Consider the following 22,500-nt stretch of genomic DNA (forward strand, 5'->3'; position numbering starts at 1 on the left):
AGATGTAGAGCGTCGGGATGTCAGCTTTGTGTGTGTGTGTGTGTGTGTGTGTGTGTGTGTGTGTGTGTGTGTGTGTGTGTTCACCTGCAGCCATAATCAGCGGGTAGAACAGGAGGGGCAGTAGAACCTAAAGCTTGTTGGTTTAAATGAGGAAGAAACTCGGGATTCAAACCGACACACGTGTTCAGAGTGGAGCAACACGCAAACTCCACCTGCATGTTCAAGTGGGATCATACGTCTTCTGTTATATAATGTGGAAGGATGGAAAGAGAATATTATTGCTGGAAGGACGACACTGAGAGTATGCATTCTATTTCATACGGCTCTACTTTGTTGAGAGGATGAGTTTGGCCCGTTCACAGCCACCTTGCCAGGAATCCTGCCGCCGGACTACGTGGCGGCTGAAGCCAGGAGGTTAATGGTGTTTTGAGGCTTAGCATCACTGTTTCTCACCTCCTCTCTGCAAACCTTCCGTTAAAACCTGCGGCGGGACGGCGGCGCCTCGCTGGGATAAAAGTGCAGGATTGAGGAAGAGGCCTGGAGCTGGCGTCGCGTTAGCATTAGCAATAGCATGAGCAATAGCATTAGTACATCAGGAAACTCAGGGAACCAATAAGGTCCTGAAGACTTTATTGTGTTTTTTTGGACAGATGTGACTATGTATTCTGGGAATTACGGTAATTACTTTCTAACAGCGAGACCGGGGGGGGGGGGCATCCTGGTCCTGGAGGGCTGCAGCCCTGCAGGTTTTAGACCAGGGGGGGCCATCCTGGTCCTGGAGGGCTGCAGCCCTGCAGGTTTTAGACCAGGGGGGGCCATCCTGGTCCTGGAGGGCTGCAGCCCTGCAGGTTTTTTAGACCAGGTGGGGGGGCCATCCTGGTCCTGGAGGGCCGCAGCCCTGCAGGTTTTTAGACCAGGGGGGGCCATCCTGGTCCTGGAGGGCCGCAGCCCTGCAGGTTTTAGACCAGGGGGGGCCCATCCTGGTCCTGGAGGGCTGCAGCCCTGCAGGTTTTAGACCAGGGGGGGGCCATCCTGGTCCTGGAGGGCCGCAGCCCTGCAGGTTTTAGACCAGGGGGGGTCATCCTGGTCCTGGAGGGCCGCAGCCCTGCAGGTTTTAGACCAGGGGGGGCCCATCCTGGTCCTGGAGGGCCGCAGCCCTGCAGGTTTTAGACCAGGGGGGGTCATCCTGGTCCTGGAGGCCGCAGCCCTGCAGGTTTTAGACCAGGGGGGGCCATCCTGGTCCTGGAGGGCCGCAGCCCTGCAGGTTTTAGACCAGGGGGGGCCATCCTGGTCCTGGAGGGCTGCAGCCCTGCAGGTTTTAGACCAGGGGGGGCCATCCTGGTCCTGGAGGGCCGCAGCCCTGCAGGTTTTAGACCAGGGGGGGCCATCCTGGTCCTGGAGGGCCGCAGCCCTGCAGGTTTTAGACCAGGGGGGGCCATCCTGGTCCTGGAGGGCCAGCAGCCCTGCAGGTTTTAGACCAGGGGGGGCCATCCTGGTCCTGGAGGGCCGCAGCCCTGCAGGTTTTTAGACCAGGGGGGGCCATCCTGGTCCTGGAGGGCTGCACTTATTTTGATCAAATCCTATTTGAGAAATAACGTGACTGAAATGTTGAAGTTGTTTTGATTTGATGTTATTAAATGGAAGGTCATTGTTGGTATTCATGGTTGGGGTTAGGTTAGGGTCAGGTTAGGTCAGGGTTAGGGTCAGGGTCAGGGTTAGGTCAGGGTCAGGGTCAGGGTCAGGGTCAGGGTTAGGTCAGGGTTAGGGGTTAGGTCAGGGTTAGGTCAGGGTTAGGTCAGGGTCAGGGTTAGGTCAGGGTTAGGTCAGGGTTAGGTCAGGGTCAGGGTCAGGGTTAGGTCAGGGTTAGGGTCAGGGTTAGGGTCAGGGTCAGGGTCAGGGTTAGGTCAGGGTTAGGTCAGGGTCAGGGTTAGGTCAGGGTCAGGGGTTAGGTCCAGGGTTAGGTCAGGGTTAGGGTTAGGGTTAGGGTTAGGGTCAGGGTCAGGGTCAGGGTTAGGTCAGGGTCAGGGTTAGGTCAGGGTCAGGGTTAGGTCAGGGTTAGGGTCAGGTCAGGGTCAGGGTCAGGGTCAGGGTTAGGTCAGGGTTAGGTCAAGGGTTAGGTCAGGGTTAGGTCAGGGGTCAGGGTCAGGGTTGGATGTTTCCCTCTCAGTTCCATGTGGAACAGTTGGTGTTTCCACTGCAGCAAAACTTACAATTCCTCATTCTTTGTGTTTGGTGGAGTCAGAACCAGGAGCCTCAATGTGATGCCCCCCCCCCCCTCCTCTCTGCTAACCCCCCCCCCCCCCTCCTCTCTGCTGACCCCCCCCCACTCCTCTCTGGCTAACCCCCCCCCCCCCTCCTCTCTGCTGACCCCCCCCCCCCTCCTCTCTGCTAACCCCCCCCCCCTGCAGGGAGCATCAAGGGAGCGACCATCGTGGACGCTCTGGACTCGCTCTACATCATGGAGATGTTCCAAGAGTTCGACGCTGCGACGGAGTGGGTGGAGAAGAACCTGGACTTCACCGTGGTGCGTGTGTGTGAGTGTGTGAGGGTGTGAGTGTGTGAGTGTGTGTGAGTGTGTGTGTGTGTGTGTGTGTTTGTGGTGTGTGTTGTGTGTGTGTGTGTGCGTGTGCGTGTGCGTGTGCGTGTGCGAGTGCGAGTGCGAGTGCGAGTGCGAGTGCGAGTGTGTGTGTGTGTGAGAGAGAGAGAGAGAGAGAGAGAGAGAGAGAGAGAACCTGCAGTTCTTCCTCCAGGCCACTAGTTGGTGATGTTGTTTCTCATGAATTCAGACGAGGGTCTGGTGGACATTATGATGGTTAATGTTTAGTTTTGAACCACCCCCCCCCCCCCCCCCCCCCTCATGGAGCCCCCCCCCCCCCCCCAGGAGGAGGTGGTGTCCTGACGGAGGTGTCTCTCTCTCAGAATGCAGAGAAGTGTCGGTGTTCGAGGTGAACATCCGCTTCGTGGGCGGCCTGCTGTCGGCGTACTACCTGTCTGGGAAGGAGGTAAGGACGCAGCCTTTCCTCACAGTCGCTCAGAGCACCGTCGTCATGGAAACGGGAAGGCAAAACGCTATGGAAAGCTTCCATTTGGTCTTAAACTTAACGTAGTGATCCGCAGGGCGCCACCTGCTGCCGCCATGTTGGATCAGCAGCTTCAGGGGGGAGGAGCCTCTGGGCTGATGGGTAATAATGATCATAATAATAATAATAACAATAATAATAATAATAATAATGATCATAATAATAATAACAATAATAACAATAATAATAATGATCATAATAATAATAATAATGATAACAATAATAATAATAATAATGATAATAATAACAATAATAATAATAACAATAATAATAATAATAATGATAATAATAACAATAATAATAATGATCATAATAATAATGATAATAATAACAATAATGCTAATGATCATAATAATAATAATAACAATAATAATAATAACAATAATAATAATAATAATGATAATAATAACAATAATAATAATGATCATAATAATAATGATAATAATAACAATAATGATAATGATCATAATAATAATAATAACAATAATAATAATGATCATAATAATAATAATAATGATAACAATAATAATAATAATAATGATAATAATAACAATAATAATAATAACAATAATAATAATGATAATAATAACAATAATAATAATGATCATAATAATAATGATAATAATAACAATAATGATAATGATCATAATAATAATAATAACAATAATAATAACAATAATAATAATAATAATGATAATAATAACAATAATAATAATGATCATAATAATAATGATGATAATAATAATGATGATAATAATAATGATCATAATAATGATAATAATAATAATAATAATAATAACAATAATAATAATAATAATGATAATAATAACAATAATAATAATGATCATAATAATAATGATGATAATAATAATGATGATAATAACGATGATCATAATAATAATAATAATAATGATAATGATGATAATAATAATGATCATAATAATAACGATGATCATAATAATAATGATAATGATGATAATAATAACAATAATGATAATATTTTTGTTATTATGCAACAAAAGAAGTTGAGTGTAAGTAATGTTTAAATAATTTCTCCGTCAGATCAGATTGAACTTTTCTAATGAAGTTCTGGTTGAAAAACGTTGATGTTCGTTGATTTGAGACGTCAACCTTTTAACCAACATGGCTTCTTTTCCAACTTTTCAGTCTTTTAGTTTTTAGAAGTTCTCACTTTTCTCCAGTTTTAAATCCTTCAACTGATTTGTTCCACCAGTTTGAGGTGAGGACGTGAAGGCCGGGATGTTAGGCCTCATTCACACAACCACGTTTTCAAGTAAAGATGCAAAACCTCTGCAGTGGTTTGTGTGTCCGTTTCCATGACAACAGCTCTCAGAGCCTCTGAAATCTGCTCATTTGAATGTATTGAGGTGAAAACTGTGCAGGGAAATAGTGAGGTTCTGTGGAAACGTTCCTCTGAACCTTCATACTAATGCTGAAGATCCACCAGGCTCTTCCTCCACCTCTTATTGGATTATTCTGGAATTTTCTCTTAATCCAAGCAAATCCTTCATGTCAGACACGGTTCGCTTTAAAGATCCACCTTTAATCCAACGTTCAGCACCACGACGCCGCGGCGCTCTGCAGGAGGCACTTTTCAACGTAGGAGCGTGTCGGGGTCACCGGGGTCACCTGGTTACCGGGGGTCACTGGGGTCACCGGGGTTACCGGGGGTCACTGGGGTCACCTGGGTCACCTGGTTACCGGGGGTCACCGGGGTCACCTGGTTACCGGGGGTCACTGGGGTCACCGGGGTCACCTGGTTACCGGGGGTCACTGGGGTCACCTGGTAACCGGGGGTCACTGGGGTCACCTGGGTCACCTGGTAACCGGGGGTCACTGGGGTCACCGGGGTTACCGGGGGTCACTGGGGTTACCGGGGGTTGCCGGGGTCACTATTTAGGCCAAGTGGACTCTGGCGGCCATGTTAGTCTCTTGCATTTGGTTAGTCAGGGGGTGGAGCAGCAGAGTCGTCAGGGGGTGGAGCAGCAGAGTCGTCAGGGGGTGGAGCAGCAGAGTCGTCAGGGGGTGGAGCAGCAGAGTCGTCAGGTGGTGGAGCAGCAGAGTCGTCAGGGGGTGGAGCAGCAGAGTCGTCAGGTGGTGGAGCAGCAGAGTCGTCAGGGGGTGGAGCAGCAGAGTCGTCAGGTGGTGGAGCAGCAGAGTCGTCAGGTGGTGGAGCAGCAGAGTCGTCAGGGGGTGGAGCAGCAGAGTCGTCAGGGGGTGGAGCAGCAGAGTCGTCAGGGGGTGGAGCAGCAGAGTCATGAGGCAGAACGACACGTCGCCCAGCACGGCAGCAGCTTGTTGCTGACGCAGCACTTTCTAATCCACCTTCCTCCATTTCCCATGTAAATCCTTCTCCTGCGTCTCCGTCGCAGAGCGCCGAGTCAGCAGAGAGGAAGCTGCTGGGCGCTGACGTCACTGAGCTGCAGTGGAGCTGCAGTGGAGCTGCAGTGGAGCTGCTGTTTAAACGTGCTGCTGGTTCGGTCCAGAGGCTCCTGGTTTCTTCAGACTTCCTGGTTTTCATTCTGCAGAAAAGCCAAAAGTCCTGGAAGGAGATTTGAACCCTGCAAGTGCGTGTGACTATGGTAATGTTAGTTCTAGGCAGTGGAGAGGTGACTATGGTAATGGTTAGTTCTAGGTGGTGGAGAGGTGACTATGGTAATGGTTAGTTCTAGGCAGTGGAGAGGTGACTATGGTAATGTTAGTTCTAGGCGGTGGAGAGGTGACTATGGTAATGTTAGTTATAGGCAGTGGAGAGGTGACTATGGTAATGCTAGTTCTAGGCGGTGGAGAGGTGACTATGGTAATGTTAGTTATAGGCAGTGGAGAGGTGACTATGGTAATGGTTAGTTGTGGGTGGTGGCGAGGTGACTATGGTAATGTTAGTTCTAGGCGGTGGAGAGGTGACTATGGTAATGTTAGTTATAGGCAGTGGAGAGGTGACTATGGTAATGTTAGTTCTAGGCAGTGGAGATGTGACTATGGTAATGGTTAGTTGTGGGTGGTGGCGAGGTGACTATGGTAATGTTAGTTCTAGGCGGTGGAGAGGTGACTATGGTAATGTTAGTTCTAGGTGGTGGAAAGGTGACTATGGTAATGTTAGTTCTAGGCAGCTGAGATGTGACTGGTAATGCTAGTTATAGGCAGTGAAGATTTGACTATGGTAATGGTTAGTTGTGGGTGGTGGTGAGGAGACTATGGTAATGTTAGTTCTATGCAATGGATAGGTGACTATGGTAATGGTTAGTTCTAGGTAGTGGATAGATGACTATGGTAATGGTTAGTTCTAGGTAGTGGATAGATGACTATGGTAATGGTTAGTTGTAGGTGGTGGAGAGGTGACTATGGTAATGCTGAGTTCTAGGCAGTGGACAGGTGTCTATGGTAATGGTTAGTTGTGGGTGGTGGAGAGGTGACTATGGTAATGTTAGCTCTAGGCAGTGGAGAGGTGACTATGGTAATGTTAGTTATGGGTGGTGGAGAGGTGACTATGGTGATGTTAGTTCTAGGTAGTGGAGCGGTGACTATGGTAATCTTAGTTCTAGGTTGTGGATATGTGACTATGGTAATGCTCAGTTCTAGGCTGTGGAGATGTGACTATGGTAATTGTAGTTGTATGTGTATGCTCCTCTGCAGCTCCTCTGCAGCTCCTCTGCTCCTCTGCAGCTCCTCTGCAGCTCCTCTGCTCCCTGCAGCTCCTCTGCAGCTCCTCTGCTCCCTGCAGCTCCTCTGCAGCTCCTCTGCAGCTCCTCTGTAGCTCCTCTGCAGCTCCTCTGCAGCTCCTCTGTAGCTCCTCTGCAGCTCCTCTGTAGCTCCTCTGCAGCTCCTCTGCAGCTCCTCTGCAGCTCCTCTGTAGCTCCTCTGCAGCTCCTCTGCAGCTCCTCTGCAGCTCCTCTGCTCCCTGCAGCTCCTCTGCAGCTCCTCTGCTCCTCTTCCCCTCCTCTTCTACTCTGACTTCCACTCTGACTTCTACTCTGACTTCCACTCTGACTTCTACTCTGACTTCTACTCTGACTTCTACTCTGACTTCCACTCTGACTTCTACTCTGACTTCTACTCTGACTTCTACTCTGACTTCTACTCTGACTTCCACTCTGACTTCTACTCTGACTTCTACTCTGACTTCTACTCTGACTTCTACTCTGACTTCTACTCTGACTTCTACTCTGACTTCCACTCTGACTTCTACTCTGACTTCTACTCTGACTTCCACTCTGACTTCCACTCTGACTTCCACTCTGACTTCCACTCTGACTTCCACTCTGACTTCTACTCTGACTTCTACTCTGACTTCTACTCTGACTTCTACTCTGACTTCTACTCTGACTTCTACTCTGACTTCTACTCTGACTTCCACTCTGACTTCTACTCTGACTTCTACTCTGACTTCCACTCTGACTTCCACTCTGACTTCTACTCTGACTTCTACTCTGACTTCTACTCTGACTTCCACTCTGACTTCCACTCTGACTTCCACTCTGACTTCCACTCTGACTTCTACTCTGACTTCCACTCTGACTTCCACTCTGACTTCTACTCTGACTTCTACTCTGACTTCTACTCTGACTTCTACTCTGACTTCTACTCTGACTTCCACTCTGACTTCTACTCTGACTTCCACTCTGACTTCTACTCTGACTTCTACTCTGACTTCTACTCTGACTTCTACTCTGACTTCCACTCTGACTTCTACTCTGACTTCTACTCTGACTTCTACTCTGACTTCTACTCTGACTTCTACTCTGACTTCTACTCTGACTTCTACTCTGACTTCTACTCTGACTTCTACTCTGACTTCCACTCTGACTTCCACTCTGACTTCCACTCTGACTTCTACTCTGACTTCTACTCTGACTTCTACTCTGACTTCTACTCTGACTTCCACTCTGACTTCTACTCTGACTTCCACTCTGACTTCTACTCTGACTTCTACTCTGACTTCTACTCTGACTTCTACTCTGACTTCCACTCTGACTTCTACTCTGACTTCTACTCTGACTTCTACTCTGACTTCTACTCTGACTTCCACTCTGACTTCTACTCTGACTTCTACTCTGACTTCTACTCTGACTTCTACTCTGACTTCCACTCTGACTTCTACTCTGACTTCTACTCTGACTTCTACTCTGACTTCCGTTCTTTTTGTCCGTCTCTCAGGTTTTCCGGAGAAAAGCGGTGGAATTGGGTGAAAAGTTGCTTCCAGCCTTCAAGACGCCAACTGGCATCCCGTGGGCCCTGCTCAACCTCAAGAGGTAGGTCAAAGGTCACGCTCTTCTCACACTGAACCTCGAGAGGTCAAAGCTCCACTTGCTGGACCTCAATAGGGCAAAGGCCACAGTAGCGTCGACTAACAGTCTGAGAGAGCTAACAGTCTGAGAGAGCTAACAGTCTGGGAGAGCTAACAGTCTGAGAGAGCTTACAGTCTGGGAGAGCTAACAGTCTGAGAGAGCTAACAGTCTGGGAGAGCTAACAGAGAGAGAGAGCTAACAGTCTGATAGAGCTTACAGTCTGGGAGAGCTAACAGAGAGAGAGAGCTAACGGAGAGAGAGAGCTAACAGTGGGAGAGCTAACAGTCTGAGAGCTAACAGAGAGAGAGCTAACAGAGAGAGAGCTAACAGTCTGAGACAGCTAACAGTCTGGGAGAGCTAACAGTCTGAGAGAGCTAACAGTCTGGGAGAGCTAACAGTCTGGGAGAGCTAACAGAGAGAGAGAGCTAACAGAGAGAGAGAGCTAACAGTGGGAGAGCTAACAGTCTGAGAGCTAACAGAGAGAGAGCTAACAGAGAGAGAGCTAACAGTCTGTCCGGTTACACAAAGTTTCAAGAGAAAACAAATGGTTGAGAAAGTTTTGCACCGTCTCTGACGACAGCAATCTGAAAATGTGTTTCCATGGAGACGGAGGTGTTTCCAGCTCCTCTGACCTCGTTGTCGTGGAAACGGACCCCAGGATGGAAGCAGTTCTCTGTTCTGAATAGAAAAGGTGTGAAGGTGGACAGAGAGAGAGACGTTGTACCGTCAGTCACAGAGAGGGCGGCGCCGTGCTCTCCTCTTTGCTGCCGCTGCTGCTCAGCCCTTAATTAATGGGCAGGTTGTCATGGCGATTAACCGGCTGTGACCAATTAATGTTATCTCTGTCTGTATGGCTGAACGTGTGTGTGTGTGTGTGTGTGTGTGTGTGTGTGTGTGTGTGTGTGTGTGTGTGTGTGTGTGTGTGTGTGTGTGTGTGTGTGTGTGTGTGTGTGTGTGTGTGTGTGTGTGTGTGTGTGTGTGTGTGTGTGTGTGTGTGTGTGTGTGTGTGTGTGTGTGTGTGAGAGAGACCTGCAGGGCGTCGTAGTACATGCTCTTGGCCTCCTGTGTGTGTGTGTTCGTGTTCCGAGCAGACTTTACCTGCTTCACAGACTTCACACACACACACACACACACACACACACACACACACACACACACACACACACACACACACACACACACACACCAGGAAGCTAAAACCCGGCTTTTTTCCGAGGCTTTTCCTCGAAGTTGAAGAAGAATGGTTCTGATGTTATTTCAATGGTTCTGATGTTATTTCAATGGTTCTGATGTTATTTCAATGGTTCTGATGTTATTTCAATGGTTCTGAGGTTATTTCAATGGTTCTGAGGTTATTTCAATGGTTCTGATGTTATTTCAATGGTTCTGATGTTATTTCAATGGTTCTGAGGTTATTTCAATGGTTCTGATGTCATTTCAATGGTTCTGATGTCATTTCAATGGTTCTGATGTTATTTCAATGGTTCTGAGGTTATTTCAATGGTTCTGAGGTTATTTCAATGGTTCTGATGTTATTTCAATGGTTCTGATGTTATTTCAATGGTTCTGATGTTATTTCAATGGTTCTGATGTTATTTCAATGGTTCTGATGTTATTTCAATGGTTCTGATGTTATTTCAATGGTTCTGATGTTATTTCAATGGTTCTGATGTCATTTCAATGGTTCTGATGTTATTTCAATGGTTCTGAGGTTATTTCAATGGTTCTGAGGTTATTTCAATGGTTCTGAGGTTATTTCAATGGTTCTGATGTTATTTCAATGGTTCTGAGGTTATTTCAATGGTTCTGAGGTTATTTCAATGGTTCTGATGTTATTTCAATGGTTCTGATGTTATTTCAATGGTTCTGATGTTATTTCAATGGTTCTGATGTCATTTCAATGGTTCTGATGTCATTTCAATGGTTCTGATGTTATTTCAATGGTTCTGAGGTTATTTCAATGGTTCTGAGGTTATTTCAATGGTTCTGAGGTTATTTCAATGGTTCTGATGTTATTTCAATGGTTCTGATGTCATTTCAATGGTTCTGATGTTATTTCAATGGTTCTGAGGTTATTTCAATGGTTCTGAGGTTATTTCAATGGTTCTGAGGTTATTTCAATGGTTCTGATGTCATTTCAATGGTTCTGATGTTATTTCAATGGTTCTGATGTTATTTCAATGGTTCTGATGTTATTTCAATGGTTCTGATGTCATTTCAATGGTTCTGATGTTATTTCAATGGTTCTGATGTTATTTCAATGGTTCTGATGTCATTTCAATGGTTCTGATGTTATTTCAATGGTTCTGAGGTTATTTCAATGGTTCTGATGTAATTTCAATGGTTCTGAGGTTATTTCAATGGTTCTGATGTTATTTCAATGGTTCTGATGTCATTTCAATGGTTCTGATGTTATTTCAATGGTTCTGAGGTCATTTCAATGGTTCTGAGGTCATTTCAATGGTTCTGAGGTCATTTCAATGGTTCTGAGGTTATTTCAATGGTTCTGAGGTTATTTCAATGGTTCTGATGTAATTTCAATGGTTCTGAGGTTATTTCAATGGTTCTGATGTTATTTCAATGGTTCTGATGTCATTTCAATGGTTCTGATGTTATTTCAATGGTTCTGAGGTCATTTCAATGGTTCTGAGGTCATTTCAATGGTTCTTCTCAGGTTATTTGTCGTCAGTAGTTGCTCTGAAGACTCAGTCAGAAAAACAATGAGAACCTGATGGTTCCTCGCTCACTGGCAGAACAGAAGTCGTGGGGGATCAAGATATTTGAGAAACAATGTCTGAAAGCAGAAAGTGAGGTTCTCTGTTCCTTCTCCTCCGGCTATATATATATATATAAAGTATTTAAGAGGTATATTGGAGATGTATTGCACAGAGAAAGAAAAACAAAGTGATTCCTTCCACAGTAAAAGTTAAATTAGCAGCACATGGAGAAGTGCTTTTATTCTCTAATACCTTAATTTATAAAGTGTTTGTGACAGAAGTGTGATAAAAGATCTGTGATCCAGCGAGAACATGACGAATTGTATTTATTGGGTGAAAAGAGGTTTTAGTTTCCAATGCAAGCTTCGGATTAGTGCCACTTGTGATGCTGCTCGTCACGTTAAAGTGGATTTATGATTAAAAAACAGGCATTAAGAGAGAATTAACCAATATTATGGGATGGAGGCTCCAGGGATCAGCTGTGTTTTTCTGCTTCATTCAGTGATTCTATGAAAAACGTTCCATCTGTTCTCTGCTGCGTCACACTGAGTGATGGAGGGATGAAGGAAAGAAAGGAGAGAGAAAAGCAACATGCAGACTTCAAAGAGCTTTTAGCCTGGAATCCAACCTGTGAGGTGACGTGCTAACCGCTAGCCCACCGTGTGACGGCTCCTAGGCACTAAACTCTACAGTGTGACGGCTCCTAGGCACTAAACTCTATGGTGTGACGGCTCCTAGACACTAAACTCTACGGTGTAACGGCTCCTAGGAACTAAACTCTGCATGTGACGGCTCCTAGACACTAAACTCTACAGTGTGACGGCTCCTAGACAATAAACTCTACGGTGTGATGGCTCCTAGGCACTAAAATCTACGGTGTGACGGCTCCTAGGCACTAAACTCTACGGTGTGACGGCTCCTAGACACTAAACTCTACAGTGTGACGGCTCCTAGACACTAAACTCTACAGTGTGACGGCTCCTAGACACTAAACTCCATGGTGTGACAGCTCCTAGGCACTAAAATCTATGGTGTGACGGCTCCTAGACACTAAACTCTACAGTGTGACGGCTCCTAGACACTAAACTCCATGGTGTGACAGCTCCTAGGCACTAAAATCTACAGTGTGACGGCTCCTAGACACTAAACTCTATGGTGTTACAGCTCCTAGGCACTAAAATCTACGGTGTTACGGCTCCTAGACACTAAACTCTACGGTGTGACAGCTCCTAGACACTAAACTCTACGGTGTGACGGCTCCTAGACACTAAACTCTACAGTGTGACGGCTCTTAGACACTAAACTCCATGGTGTGACGGCTCCTAGACACTAAACTCTACAGTGTGACGGCTCCTAGATACTAAACTCTACGGTGTGACGGCTCCTAGACACTAAACTCTACAGTGTGACGGCTCCTAGACACTAAACTCTACGGTGTGACGGCTCCTAGGCACTAAAATCTACGGTGTGACGGCTCCTAGGCACTAAAATCTACGGTGTGACGGCTCCTAGACACTAAACTCTACGGTGTGACGGCTCCTAGACACTAAACTCTACAGTGTGACGGCTCCTAGACACTAAACTCCATGGTGTGACAGCTCCTAGGCACTAAAATCTATGGTGTGACGGCTCCTAGACACTAAACTCTACAGTGTGACGGCTCCTAGACACTAAACTCCATGGTGTGACCGCTCCTAGGCACTAAAATCTACAGTGTGACGGCTCCTAGACACTAAACTCTACGGTGTGACGGCTCCTAGACACTAAACTCTACGCTGTGACGGCTCCTAGACACTAAACTCTATGGTGTGACGGCTCCTAGACACTAAACTCTACGGTGTGACGGCTCCTAGGAACTAAACTCTGCAGTGTGACGGCTCCTAGACACTAAACTCTACGGTGTGACGGCTCCTAGACACTAAACTCTACGGTGTGACGGCTCCTAGACACTAAACTCTACGGTGTGACGGCTCCTAGACACTAAACTCTACGGTGTGACGGCTCCTAGACACTAAACTCTACGGTGTGACGGCTCCTAGACACTAAACTCTACAGTGTGACGGCTCCTAGACACTTAGCTCTATGGTGTGACGGCTCCTAGACACTAAACTCTACGGTGTGACGGCTCCTAGACACTAAACTCTACGGTGTGACGGCTCCTAGGCACTAAACTCTATGGTGTGACGGCTCCTAGGCACTAAACTCTATGGTGTGACGGCTCCTAGGCACTAAACTCTACGGTGTGACGGCTCTTAGACACTAAACTCTACAGTGTGACGGCTCCTAGACACTTAGCTCTATGGTGTGACGGCTCCTAGACACTAAACTCTAAGGTGTGACGGCTCCTAGACACTAAACTCTACGGTGTGACGGCTCCTAGACACTAAACTCTAAGGTGTGACGGCTCCTAGACACTTAGCTCTATGGTGTGACGGCTCCTAGACACTAAACTCTACGGTGTGACGGCTCCTAGACACTAAACTCTACGGTGCTCCTAGCGCTGCCTCCAGTGTGGCGGCAGCAGCACTAACATGTTGCTCTGCTGCCCCCAGTGGTGTGGGGAGGAACTGGCCCTGGGCCTCTGGCGGCAGCAGCATCCTGGCGGAGTACGGAACCCTCCACCTGGAGTTCCTCCACCTCAGCAGCCTGTCGGGGAACCCCGAGTTCTCCAACAAGGTGCGTTTGTTTGTTTGTTGACTTCAGGTCATCAACATGTTTGTTTATTTGTTGTCTTCAGGTCAACAACATGTTTGTTTGTTTGTTGACTTCAGGTCATCAACATGTTTGTTTGTTTGTTGTCTTCAGGTCATCAACATGTTTGTTTGTTTGTTTGTTTGTTGTCTTCAGGTCATCAACATGTTTGTTTGTTGTCTTCAGGTCATGAACATGTTTGTTTGTTGTCTTCAGGTCATCAACATGTTTGTTTGTTTGTTGTCTTCAGGTCATCAACATGTTTGTTTGTTTGTTGTCTTCAGGTCATCAACATGTTTGTTGTCTTCAGGTCATCAACATGTTTGTTTGTTGTCTTCAGGTCATGAACATGTTTGTTTGTTGTCTTCAGGTCATCAACATGTTTGTTTGTTTGTTGTCTTCAGGTCATGAACTTGTTTGTTTGTTTGTTTGTTGTCTTCAGGTCATCAACATGTTTGTTTGTTGTCTTCAGGTCATCAACATGTTTGTTTGTTTGTTTGTTGTCTTCAGGTCATGAACTTGTTTGTTTGTTTGTTTGTTGTCTTCAGGTCATCAACATGTTTGTTTGTTGTCTTCAGGTCATCAACATGTTTGTTTGTTGTCTTCAGGTCATCAACATGTTTGTTTGTTGTCTTCAGGTCATCAACATGTTTGTTTGTTGTCTTCAGGTCATCAACATGTTTGTTTGTTTGTTTGTTGTCTTCAGGTCATGAACTTGTTTGTTTGTTTGTTTGTTGTCTTCAGGTCATGAACTTGTTTGTTTGTTTTCTTCAGGTCATCAACATGTTTGTTTGTTTGTTTGTTTGTTGTCTTCAGGTCATCAACATGTTTGTTTGTTGTCTTCAGGTCATCAACATGTTTGTTTGTTGTCTTCAGGTCATCAACATGTTTGTTTGTTGTCTTCAGGTCATCAACATGTTTGTTTGTTGTCTTCAGGTCATCAACATGTTTGTTTGTTTGTTGTCTTCAGGTCATCAACATGTTTGTTTGTTGTCTTCAGGTCATCAACATGTTTGTTTGTTTGTTTGTTGTCTTCAGGTCATGAACTTGTTTGTTTGTTTGTTTGTTTGTTGTCTTCAGGTCATGAACTTGTTTGTTTGTTTGTTTGTTGTCTTCAGGTCATCAACATGTTTGTTTGTTTGTTTGTTTGTTGTCTTCAGGTCATCAAGATGTTTGTTTGTTTGTTGTCTTCAGGTCATGAACATGTTTGTTTGTTTGTTTGTTGTCTTCAGGTCATGAACTTGTTTGTTTGTTTGTTTTCTTCAGGTCATCAACATGTTTGTTTGTTTGTTGTCTTCAGGTCATCAACATGTTTGTTTGTTGTCTTCAGGTCATCAACATGTTTGTTTGTTTGTTGTCTTCAGGTCATGAACTTGTTTGTTTGTTGTCTTCAGGTCATCAACATGTTTGTTTGTTTGTTTGTTGTCTTCAGGTCATGAACATGTTTGTTTGTTTGTTTGTTGTCTTCAGGTCATGAACTTGTTTGTTTGTTTGTTGTCTTCAGGTCATGAACTTGTTTGTTTGTTTGTTTGTTGTCTTCAGGTCATCAACATGTTTGTTTGTTGTCTTCAGGTCATCAACATGTTTGTTTGTTTGTTGTCTTCAGGTCATGAACTTGTTTGTTTGTTTGTTTGTTGTCTTCAGGTCATCAACATGTTTGTTTGTTTGTTGTCTTCAGGTCATCAACATGTTTGTTTGTTGTCTTCAGGTCATCAACATGTTTGTTTGTTTGTTGTCTTCAGGTCATGAACTTGTTTGTTTGTTTGTTTGTTGTCTTCAGGTCATCAACATGTTTGTTTGTTGTCTTCAGGTCATCAACATGTTTGTTTGTTGTCTTCAGGTCATCAACATGTTTGTTTGTTTGTTGTCTTCAGGTCATGAACTTGTTTGTTTGTTTGTTTGTTGTCTTCAGGTCATCAACATGTTTGTTTGTTTGTTTGTTGTCTTCAGGTCATCAACATGTTTGTTTGTTGTCTTGAGGTCATCAACATGTTTGTTTGTTTGTTGTCTTCAGGTCATGAACTTGTTTGTTTGTTTGTTGTCTTCAGGTCATCAACATGTTTGTTTGTTGTCTTCAGGTCATCAACATGTTTGTTTGTTGTCTTCAGGTCATCAACATGTTTGTTTGTTTGTTGTCTTCAGGTCATCAACATGTTTGTTTGTTTGTTTGTTGTCTTCAGGTCATGAACTTGTTTGTTTGTTTGTTTGTTGTCTTCAGGTCATCAACATGTTTGTTTGTTGTCTTCAGGTCATCAAGATGTTTGTTTGTTTGTTGTCTTCAGGTCATGAACATGTTTGTTTGTTTGTTTGTTGTCTTCAGGTCATGAACTTGTTTGTTTGTTTTCTTCAGGTCATCAACATGTTTGTTTGTTTGTTGTCTTCAGGTCATCAACATGTTTGTTTGTTGTCTTCAGGTCATCAACATGTTTGTTTGTTTGTTGTCTTCAGGTCATCAACATGTTTGTTTGTTGTCTTCAGGTCATCAACATGTTTGTTTGTTTGTTGTCTTCAGGTCATGAACTTGTTTGTTTGTTTGTTGTCTTCAGGTCATCAACATGTTTGTTTGTTTGTTTGTTGTCTTCAGGTCATGAACTTGTTTGTTTGTTTGTTGTCTTCAGGTCATCAACATGTTTGTTTGTTTGTTTGTTGTCTTCAGGTCATCAACATGTTTGTTTGTTTGTTTGTTGTCTTCAGGTCATCAACATGTTTGTTTGTTGTCTTCAGGTCATGAACTTGTTTGTTTGTTTGTTTGTTGTCTTCAGGTCATCAACATGTTTGTTTGTTGTCTTCAGGTCATCAACATGTTTGTTTGTTTGTTGTCTTCAGGTCATGAACATGTTTGTTTGTTTGTTTGTTGTCTTCAGGTCATGAACTTGTTTGTTTGTTTGTTTGTTGTCTTCAGGTCATGAACTTGTTTGTTTGTTTGTTTGTTGTCTTCAGGTCATCAACATGTTTGTTTGTTGTCTTCAGGTCATCAACATGTTTGTTTGTTTGTTGTCTTCAGGTCATGAACATGTTTGTTTGTTTGTTTGTTGTCTTCAGGTCATCAACATGTTTGTTTGTTTGTTTGTTGTCTTCAGGTCATCAACATGTTTGTTTGTTGTCTTCAGGTCATGAACTTGTTTGTTTGTTTGTTTGTTGTCTTCAGGTCATCAACATGTTTGTTTGTTGTCTTCAGGTCATCAACATGTTTGTTTGTTTGTTGTCTTCAGGTCATGAACATGTTTGTTTGTTTGTTTGTTGTCTTCAGGTCATGAACTTGTTTGTTTGTTTGTTTGTTGTCTTCAGGTCATGAACTTGTTTGTTTGTTTGTTTGTTGTCTTCAGGTCATCAACATGTTTGTTTGTTGTCTTCAGGTCATCAACATGTTTGTTTGTTTGTTGTCTTCAGGTCATGAACATGTTTGTTTGTTTGTTTGTTGTCTTCAGGTCATGAACATCAGGAAGGTGTTGAACCGTCTAGACAAACCTCACGGTTTGTACCCGAACTACCTGAATCCCAACAGCGGCCAGTGGGGCCAACGTAAGTCACTTCCTGTTTCTGTAACCTACCATACCTGAGTGGTACTACACCACCAGGCCACCCTACCTCAGTGGTACTACACCACCAGGCCACCCTACCTCAGTGGTACTACACCACCAGGCCACCCTACCTGAGTGGTACTACACCACCAGGCCACCCTACCTCAGTGGTACTACACCACCAGACCACCCTACCTGAGTGGTACTACACCACCAGGCCACCCTACCTGAGTGGTACTACACCACCAGACCACCCTACCTGAGTGGTACTACACCACCAGACCACCCTACCTGAGTGGTACTACACCACCAGGCCACCCTACCTCAGTGGTACTACACCAGCAGGCCACCCTACCTGAGTGGTACTACACCACCAGGCCACCCTATCTGAGTGGTACTACACCACCAGGCCACCCTACCTGAGTGGTACTACACCACCAGGCCACCCTACCTGAGTGGTACTACACCACCAGGCCACCCTACCTCAGTGGTACTACACCACCAGGCCACCCTACCTCAGTGGTACTACACCAGCAGGCCACCCTACCTGAGTGGTACTACACCACCAGGCCACCCTACCTCAGTGGTACTACACCACCAGACCACCCTACCTGAGTGGTACTACACCACCAGGCCACCCTACCTGAGTGGTACTACACCACCAGGCCACCCTACCTGAGTGGTACTACACCACCAGGCCACCCTACCTCAGTGGTACTACACCACCAGGCCACCCTACCTCAGTGGTACTACACCACCAGACCACCCTACCTGAGTGGTACTACACCACCAGGCCACCTTACGTCAGTGGTACTACACCACCAGGCCACCCTACCTCAGTGGTACTACACCACCAGACCACCCTACCTCAGTGGTACTACACCACCAGACCACCCTACCTCAGTGGTACTACACCACCAGACCACCCTACCTCAGTGGTACTACACCACCAGGCCACCTTACCTCAGTGGTACTACACCACCAGGCCACCCTACCTCAGTGGTACTACACCACCAGGCCACCCTACCTCAGTGGTACTACACCACCAGGCCACCCTACCTCAGTGGTACTACACCACCAGGCCACCCTACCTCAGTGGTACTACACCACCAGGCCACCCTACCTGAGTGGTACTACACCACCAGGCCACCCTACCTCAGTGGTACTACACCACCAGACCACCCTACCTGAGTGGTACTACACCACCAGGCCACCTTACCTCAGTGGTACTACGCCACCAGGCCACCCTACCTCAGTGGTACTACGCCACCAGGCCACCCTACCTCAGTGGTACTACACCACCAGACCACCCTACCTCAGTGGTACTACACCACCAGACCACCCTACCTCAGTGGTACTACACCACCAGACCACCCTACCTCAGTGGTACTACACCACCAGGCCACCTTACCTCAGTGGTACTACACCACCAGGCCACCCTACCTCAGTGGTACTACACCACCAGGCCACCCTACCTGAGTGGTACTACACCACCAGGCCACCCTACCTCAGTGGTACTACACCACCAGGCCACCCTACCTGAGTGGTACTACACCACCAGGCCACCCTACCTGAGTGGTACTACACCACCAGGCCACCCTACCTCAGTGGTACTACACCACCAGGCCACCCTACCTCAGTGGTACTACACCACCAGGCCACCCTACCTCAGTGGTACTACACCACCAGGCCACCCTACCTCAGTGGTACTACACCACCAGGCCACCCTACCTGAGTGGTACTACACCAGCGTTTCCCAGTTTCCTCACTCCGTCTCCAGTGCTCACCTTAGTGTGTGTGTGTTGCAGACCACGTCTCCGTGGGGGGTCTGGGGGACAGTTTCTATGAGTACCTGCTGAAGGCCTGGCTGATGTCTGACAAGACCGACGAGGAGGCCAAGAGCATGTACTACGACGCCCTGCAGGTCTCTCTCTCACACACACACACACACACACACACACACACACACACACACACACACACACACACACACACACACACACACACACACACACACACACACACACACACACACACACACACACACACACACACACACACACACACACACACACACACACACACACACACACACACACACACACACACACACAGCGATGGGCTCCAGCACTTGCAGTTCCAGCTGAACCCAGAGGAGGGCGTCACTCAGACTAGAAACTAAAGGTCAAAGATGTAGCGGTAAGCCCCGCCTCCCAGCCCCACCTCGGGGGGGGGGGGGGGGGGGGGGGGGGGGCATAGACTATCCCGTCTCCAGCAAATATATGAGGAATAAAAGGCAGAATTACACATGCAGGGGTAGTTTTCCCATAATCCCTCTTAATCTCCCAGGATTACTGGCTGTCTTGTTTTGTCTGTCAAGGAGAGAGAGAGAGAGAGATGGAGAGAGTCAGAGAGAGAGATGGAGAGAGATAGTCAGAGAGAGAGAGAGTCAGAGAGAGATGGAGAGAGAGAGAGATGGAGAGAGTCAGAGAGAGATGGAGAGAGTCAGAGAGAGAGATGGAGAGAGATAGTCAGAGAGAGAGAGAGTCAGAGAGAGATGGAGAGAGAGAGAGATGGAGAGAGTCAGAGAGAGATGGAGAGAGTCAGAGAGAGAGATGGAGAGAGAGAGAGATGGAGAGAGTCAGAGAGAGATGGAGAGAGAGAGAGAGCGAGAGAGTCAGAGAGAGAGTCAGAGAGAGAGAGAGAGCGAGAGAGATGGAGAGAGTCAGAGAGAGAGATGGAGAGAGTCAGAGAGAGATGGAGAGAGAGAGAGAGCGAGAGAGTCAGAGAGAGAGAGAGAGAGTCAGAGAGAGAGAGAGAGCGAGAGAGATGGAGAGAGTCAGAGAGAGAGATGGAGAGAGTCAGAGAGAGAGAGAGTCAGAGAGAGAAAGAGAGTGAGTCTCTCGCCCTGTTGCCCTCCCTCATGACGAGGCATGAGAATGCAGTAGTAGTAGAGAAGCAGCAGTACCAGGCCAGGCCAGAGGCGGTGCTGTTGTTTGCAGTGAGAATGGAGGAACACAGGCCTCCTAGTGGCCAGAGGAGGAACTGCAGCTGTTCTGGGTGAATCTCAAACAGCCAGAGGACTGAGTCCCTGGGGCTTCACCCCGTGGGGGGGCTGACCTGCCCCCCCACAACCTCTGGTTATTATGGAAGGTCAACCACAAACACTGCGGTGGTGGTAAGGTCCACCGCCGTAAGGTCAGCATCAGGAGCAAGGCGCTCAAGGTGTGGTGGTCTCTCAGGCGGTGGAAACCAACCTGGTGAGGAAGTCGAGCGGCGGCCTGACCTACATCGCCGAGTGGAAGGGAGGGCTGCTGGAGCACAAGATGGGTCACCTGACCTGCTTCGCCGGCGGTATGGTCGCTCTGGGAGCCGACGGGGCGCCGCGCGACCAGACCGGCCACCAGATGGAGCTGGCGGCCGAAATCACCCGCACCTGTCACGAGTCTTACTCCAGGACAGGTACACGCTCTACACTCTACACTCTACACTCTACGCTCTACGCTCTACGATCTACGCTCTATGCTCTACACTCTACACTCTACGATCTATGCTCTACGATCTATGCTCTACACTCTATACTCTACACTCTACACTCTACGCTCTATAATCTACGCTCTGCGCTCTATACTCTATAATCTACGCTCTACACTCTATACTCTATACTCTACACTCTATACTCTATACTCTACACACTATACTCTACACTCCATACTCTACACTCTATACAAACTACACTCTACACTCTAAACTAGCAGGGTCACTTCCTGTCTTCAGTCTGTTAGCAGGGTCACTTCCTATCTTCAGTCTGTTAGCAGGGTCACTTCCTGTCTTCAGTCTGTTAGCAGGGTCACTTCCTGTCTTCAGTCTGTTAGCAGGGTCACTTCCTGTCTTCAGTCTGTTAGCAGGGTCACTTCCTGTCTTCAGTCTGTTAGCAGGGTCACTTCCTGTTGTCAGTCTGTTAGCAGGGTGACTTCCTGTCTTCAGTCTGTTAGCAGGGTGACTTCCTGTCTTCAGTCTGTTAGCAGGGTCACTTCCTGTCTTCAGTCTGTTAGCAGGGTGACTTCCTGTCGTCAGTCTGTTAGCAGGGTGACTTCCTGTCGTCAGTCTTTTAGCAGGGTGACTTCCTGTCGTCAGTCTGTTAGCAGGGTGACTTCCTGTCTTCAGTCTGTTAGCAGGGTCACTTCCTGTCTTCAGTCTGTTAGCAGGGTCACTTCCTGTCTTCAGTCTGTTAGCAGGGTCACTTTCTGTCTTCAGTCTTTTAGCAGGGTGACTTCCTGTCTTCAGTCTGTTAGCAGGGTCACTTCCTGTCTTCAGTCTTTTAGCAGGGTGACTTCCTGTCTTCAGTCTGTTAGCAGGGTGACTTCCTGTCTTCAGTCTTTTAGCAGGGTGACTTCCTGTTGTCAGTCTGTTAGCAGGGTCACTTCCTGTTGTCAGTCTGTTAGCAGGGTCACTTCCTGTTGTCAGTCTGTTAGCAGGGTGACTTCCTGTCTTCAGTCTGTTAGCAGGGTGACTTCCTGTCTTCAGTCTGTTAGCAGGGTGACTTCCTGTCTTCAGTCTGTTAGCAGGGTGACTTCCTGTCTTCAGTCTGTTAGCAGGGTGACTTCCTGTCTTCAGTCTGTTAGCAGGGTGACTTCCTGTCTTCAGTCTGTTAGCAGGGTCACTTCCTGTCTTCAGTCTGTTAGCAGGGTGACTTCCTGTCTTCAGTCTGTTAGCAGGGTGACTTCCTGTCTTCAGTCTGTTAGCAGGGTGACTTCCTGTCTTCAGTCTGTTAGCAGGGTCACTTCCTGTCTTCAGTCTTTTAGCAGGGTGACTTCCTGTCTTCAGTCTGTTAGCAGGGTGACTTCCTGTCTTCAGTCTTTTAGCAGGGTCACTTCCTGTTGTCAGTCTGTTAGCAGGGTCACTTCCTGTCTTCAGTCTGTTAGCAGGGTGACTTCCTGTCTTCAGTCTGTTAGCAGGGTGACTTCCTGTCTTCAGTCTGTTAGCAGGGTGACTTCCTGTCTTCAGTCTGTTAGCAGGGTGACTTCCTGTCTTCAGTCTGTTAGCAGGGTGACTTCCTGTCTTCAGTCTGTTAGCAGGGTCACTTCCTGTTGTCAGTCTTTTAGCAGGGTCACTTCCTGTCTTCAGTCTGTTAGCAGGGTCACTTCCTGTCTTCAGTCTTTTAGCAGGGTGACTTCCTGTCTTC

General features: G+C 46.8%; 1 protein-coding gene across 1 annotated transcript in view; it reads left to right on the forward strand.

Annotated features, from left to right (window-relative positions):
- Nucleotides 1-2,436: 2,436 nt before the first annotated feature.
- The window catches only part of LOC308148386 (mannosyl-oligosaccharide 1,2-alpha-mannosidase IA-like), a 24,630-nt gene continuing 4,566 nt past the window's right edge, over nt 2,437-22,500 (forward strand). The window contains exons 1-7 of the mRNA XM_080521849.1: nt 2,437-2,534; nt 2,932-3,002; nt 8,256-8,350; nt 13,656-13,779; nt 17,223-17,316; nt 19,124-19,239; nt 20,558-20,777. Of these exons, the coding sequence (XP_080377975.1) occupies nt 2,459-2,534; nt 2,932-3,002; nt 8,256-8,350; nt 13,656-13,779; nt 17,223-17,316; nt 19,124-19,239; nt 20,558-20,777 (796 nt within the window). The 5' untranslated portion in view covers nt 2,437-2,458. The remainder of the gene's footprint in view (nt 2,535-2,931; nt 3,003-8,255; nt 8,351-13,655; nt 13,780-17,222; nt 17,317-19,123; nt 19,240-20,557; nt 20,778-22,500) is intronic.

This window comes from Blennius ocellaris, assembly GCF_963422515.1.
Source record: "Blennius ocellaris genome assembly, contig: SCAFFOLD_326, whole genome shotgun sequence".
Taxonomy (NCBI): domain Eukaryota; kingdom Metazoa; phylum Chordata; class Actinopteri; order Blenniiformes; family Blenniidae; genus Blennius; species Blennius ocellaris.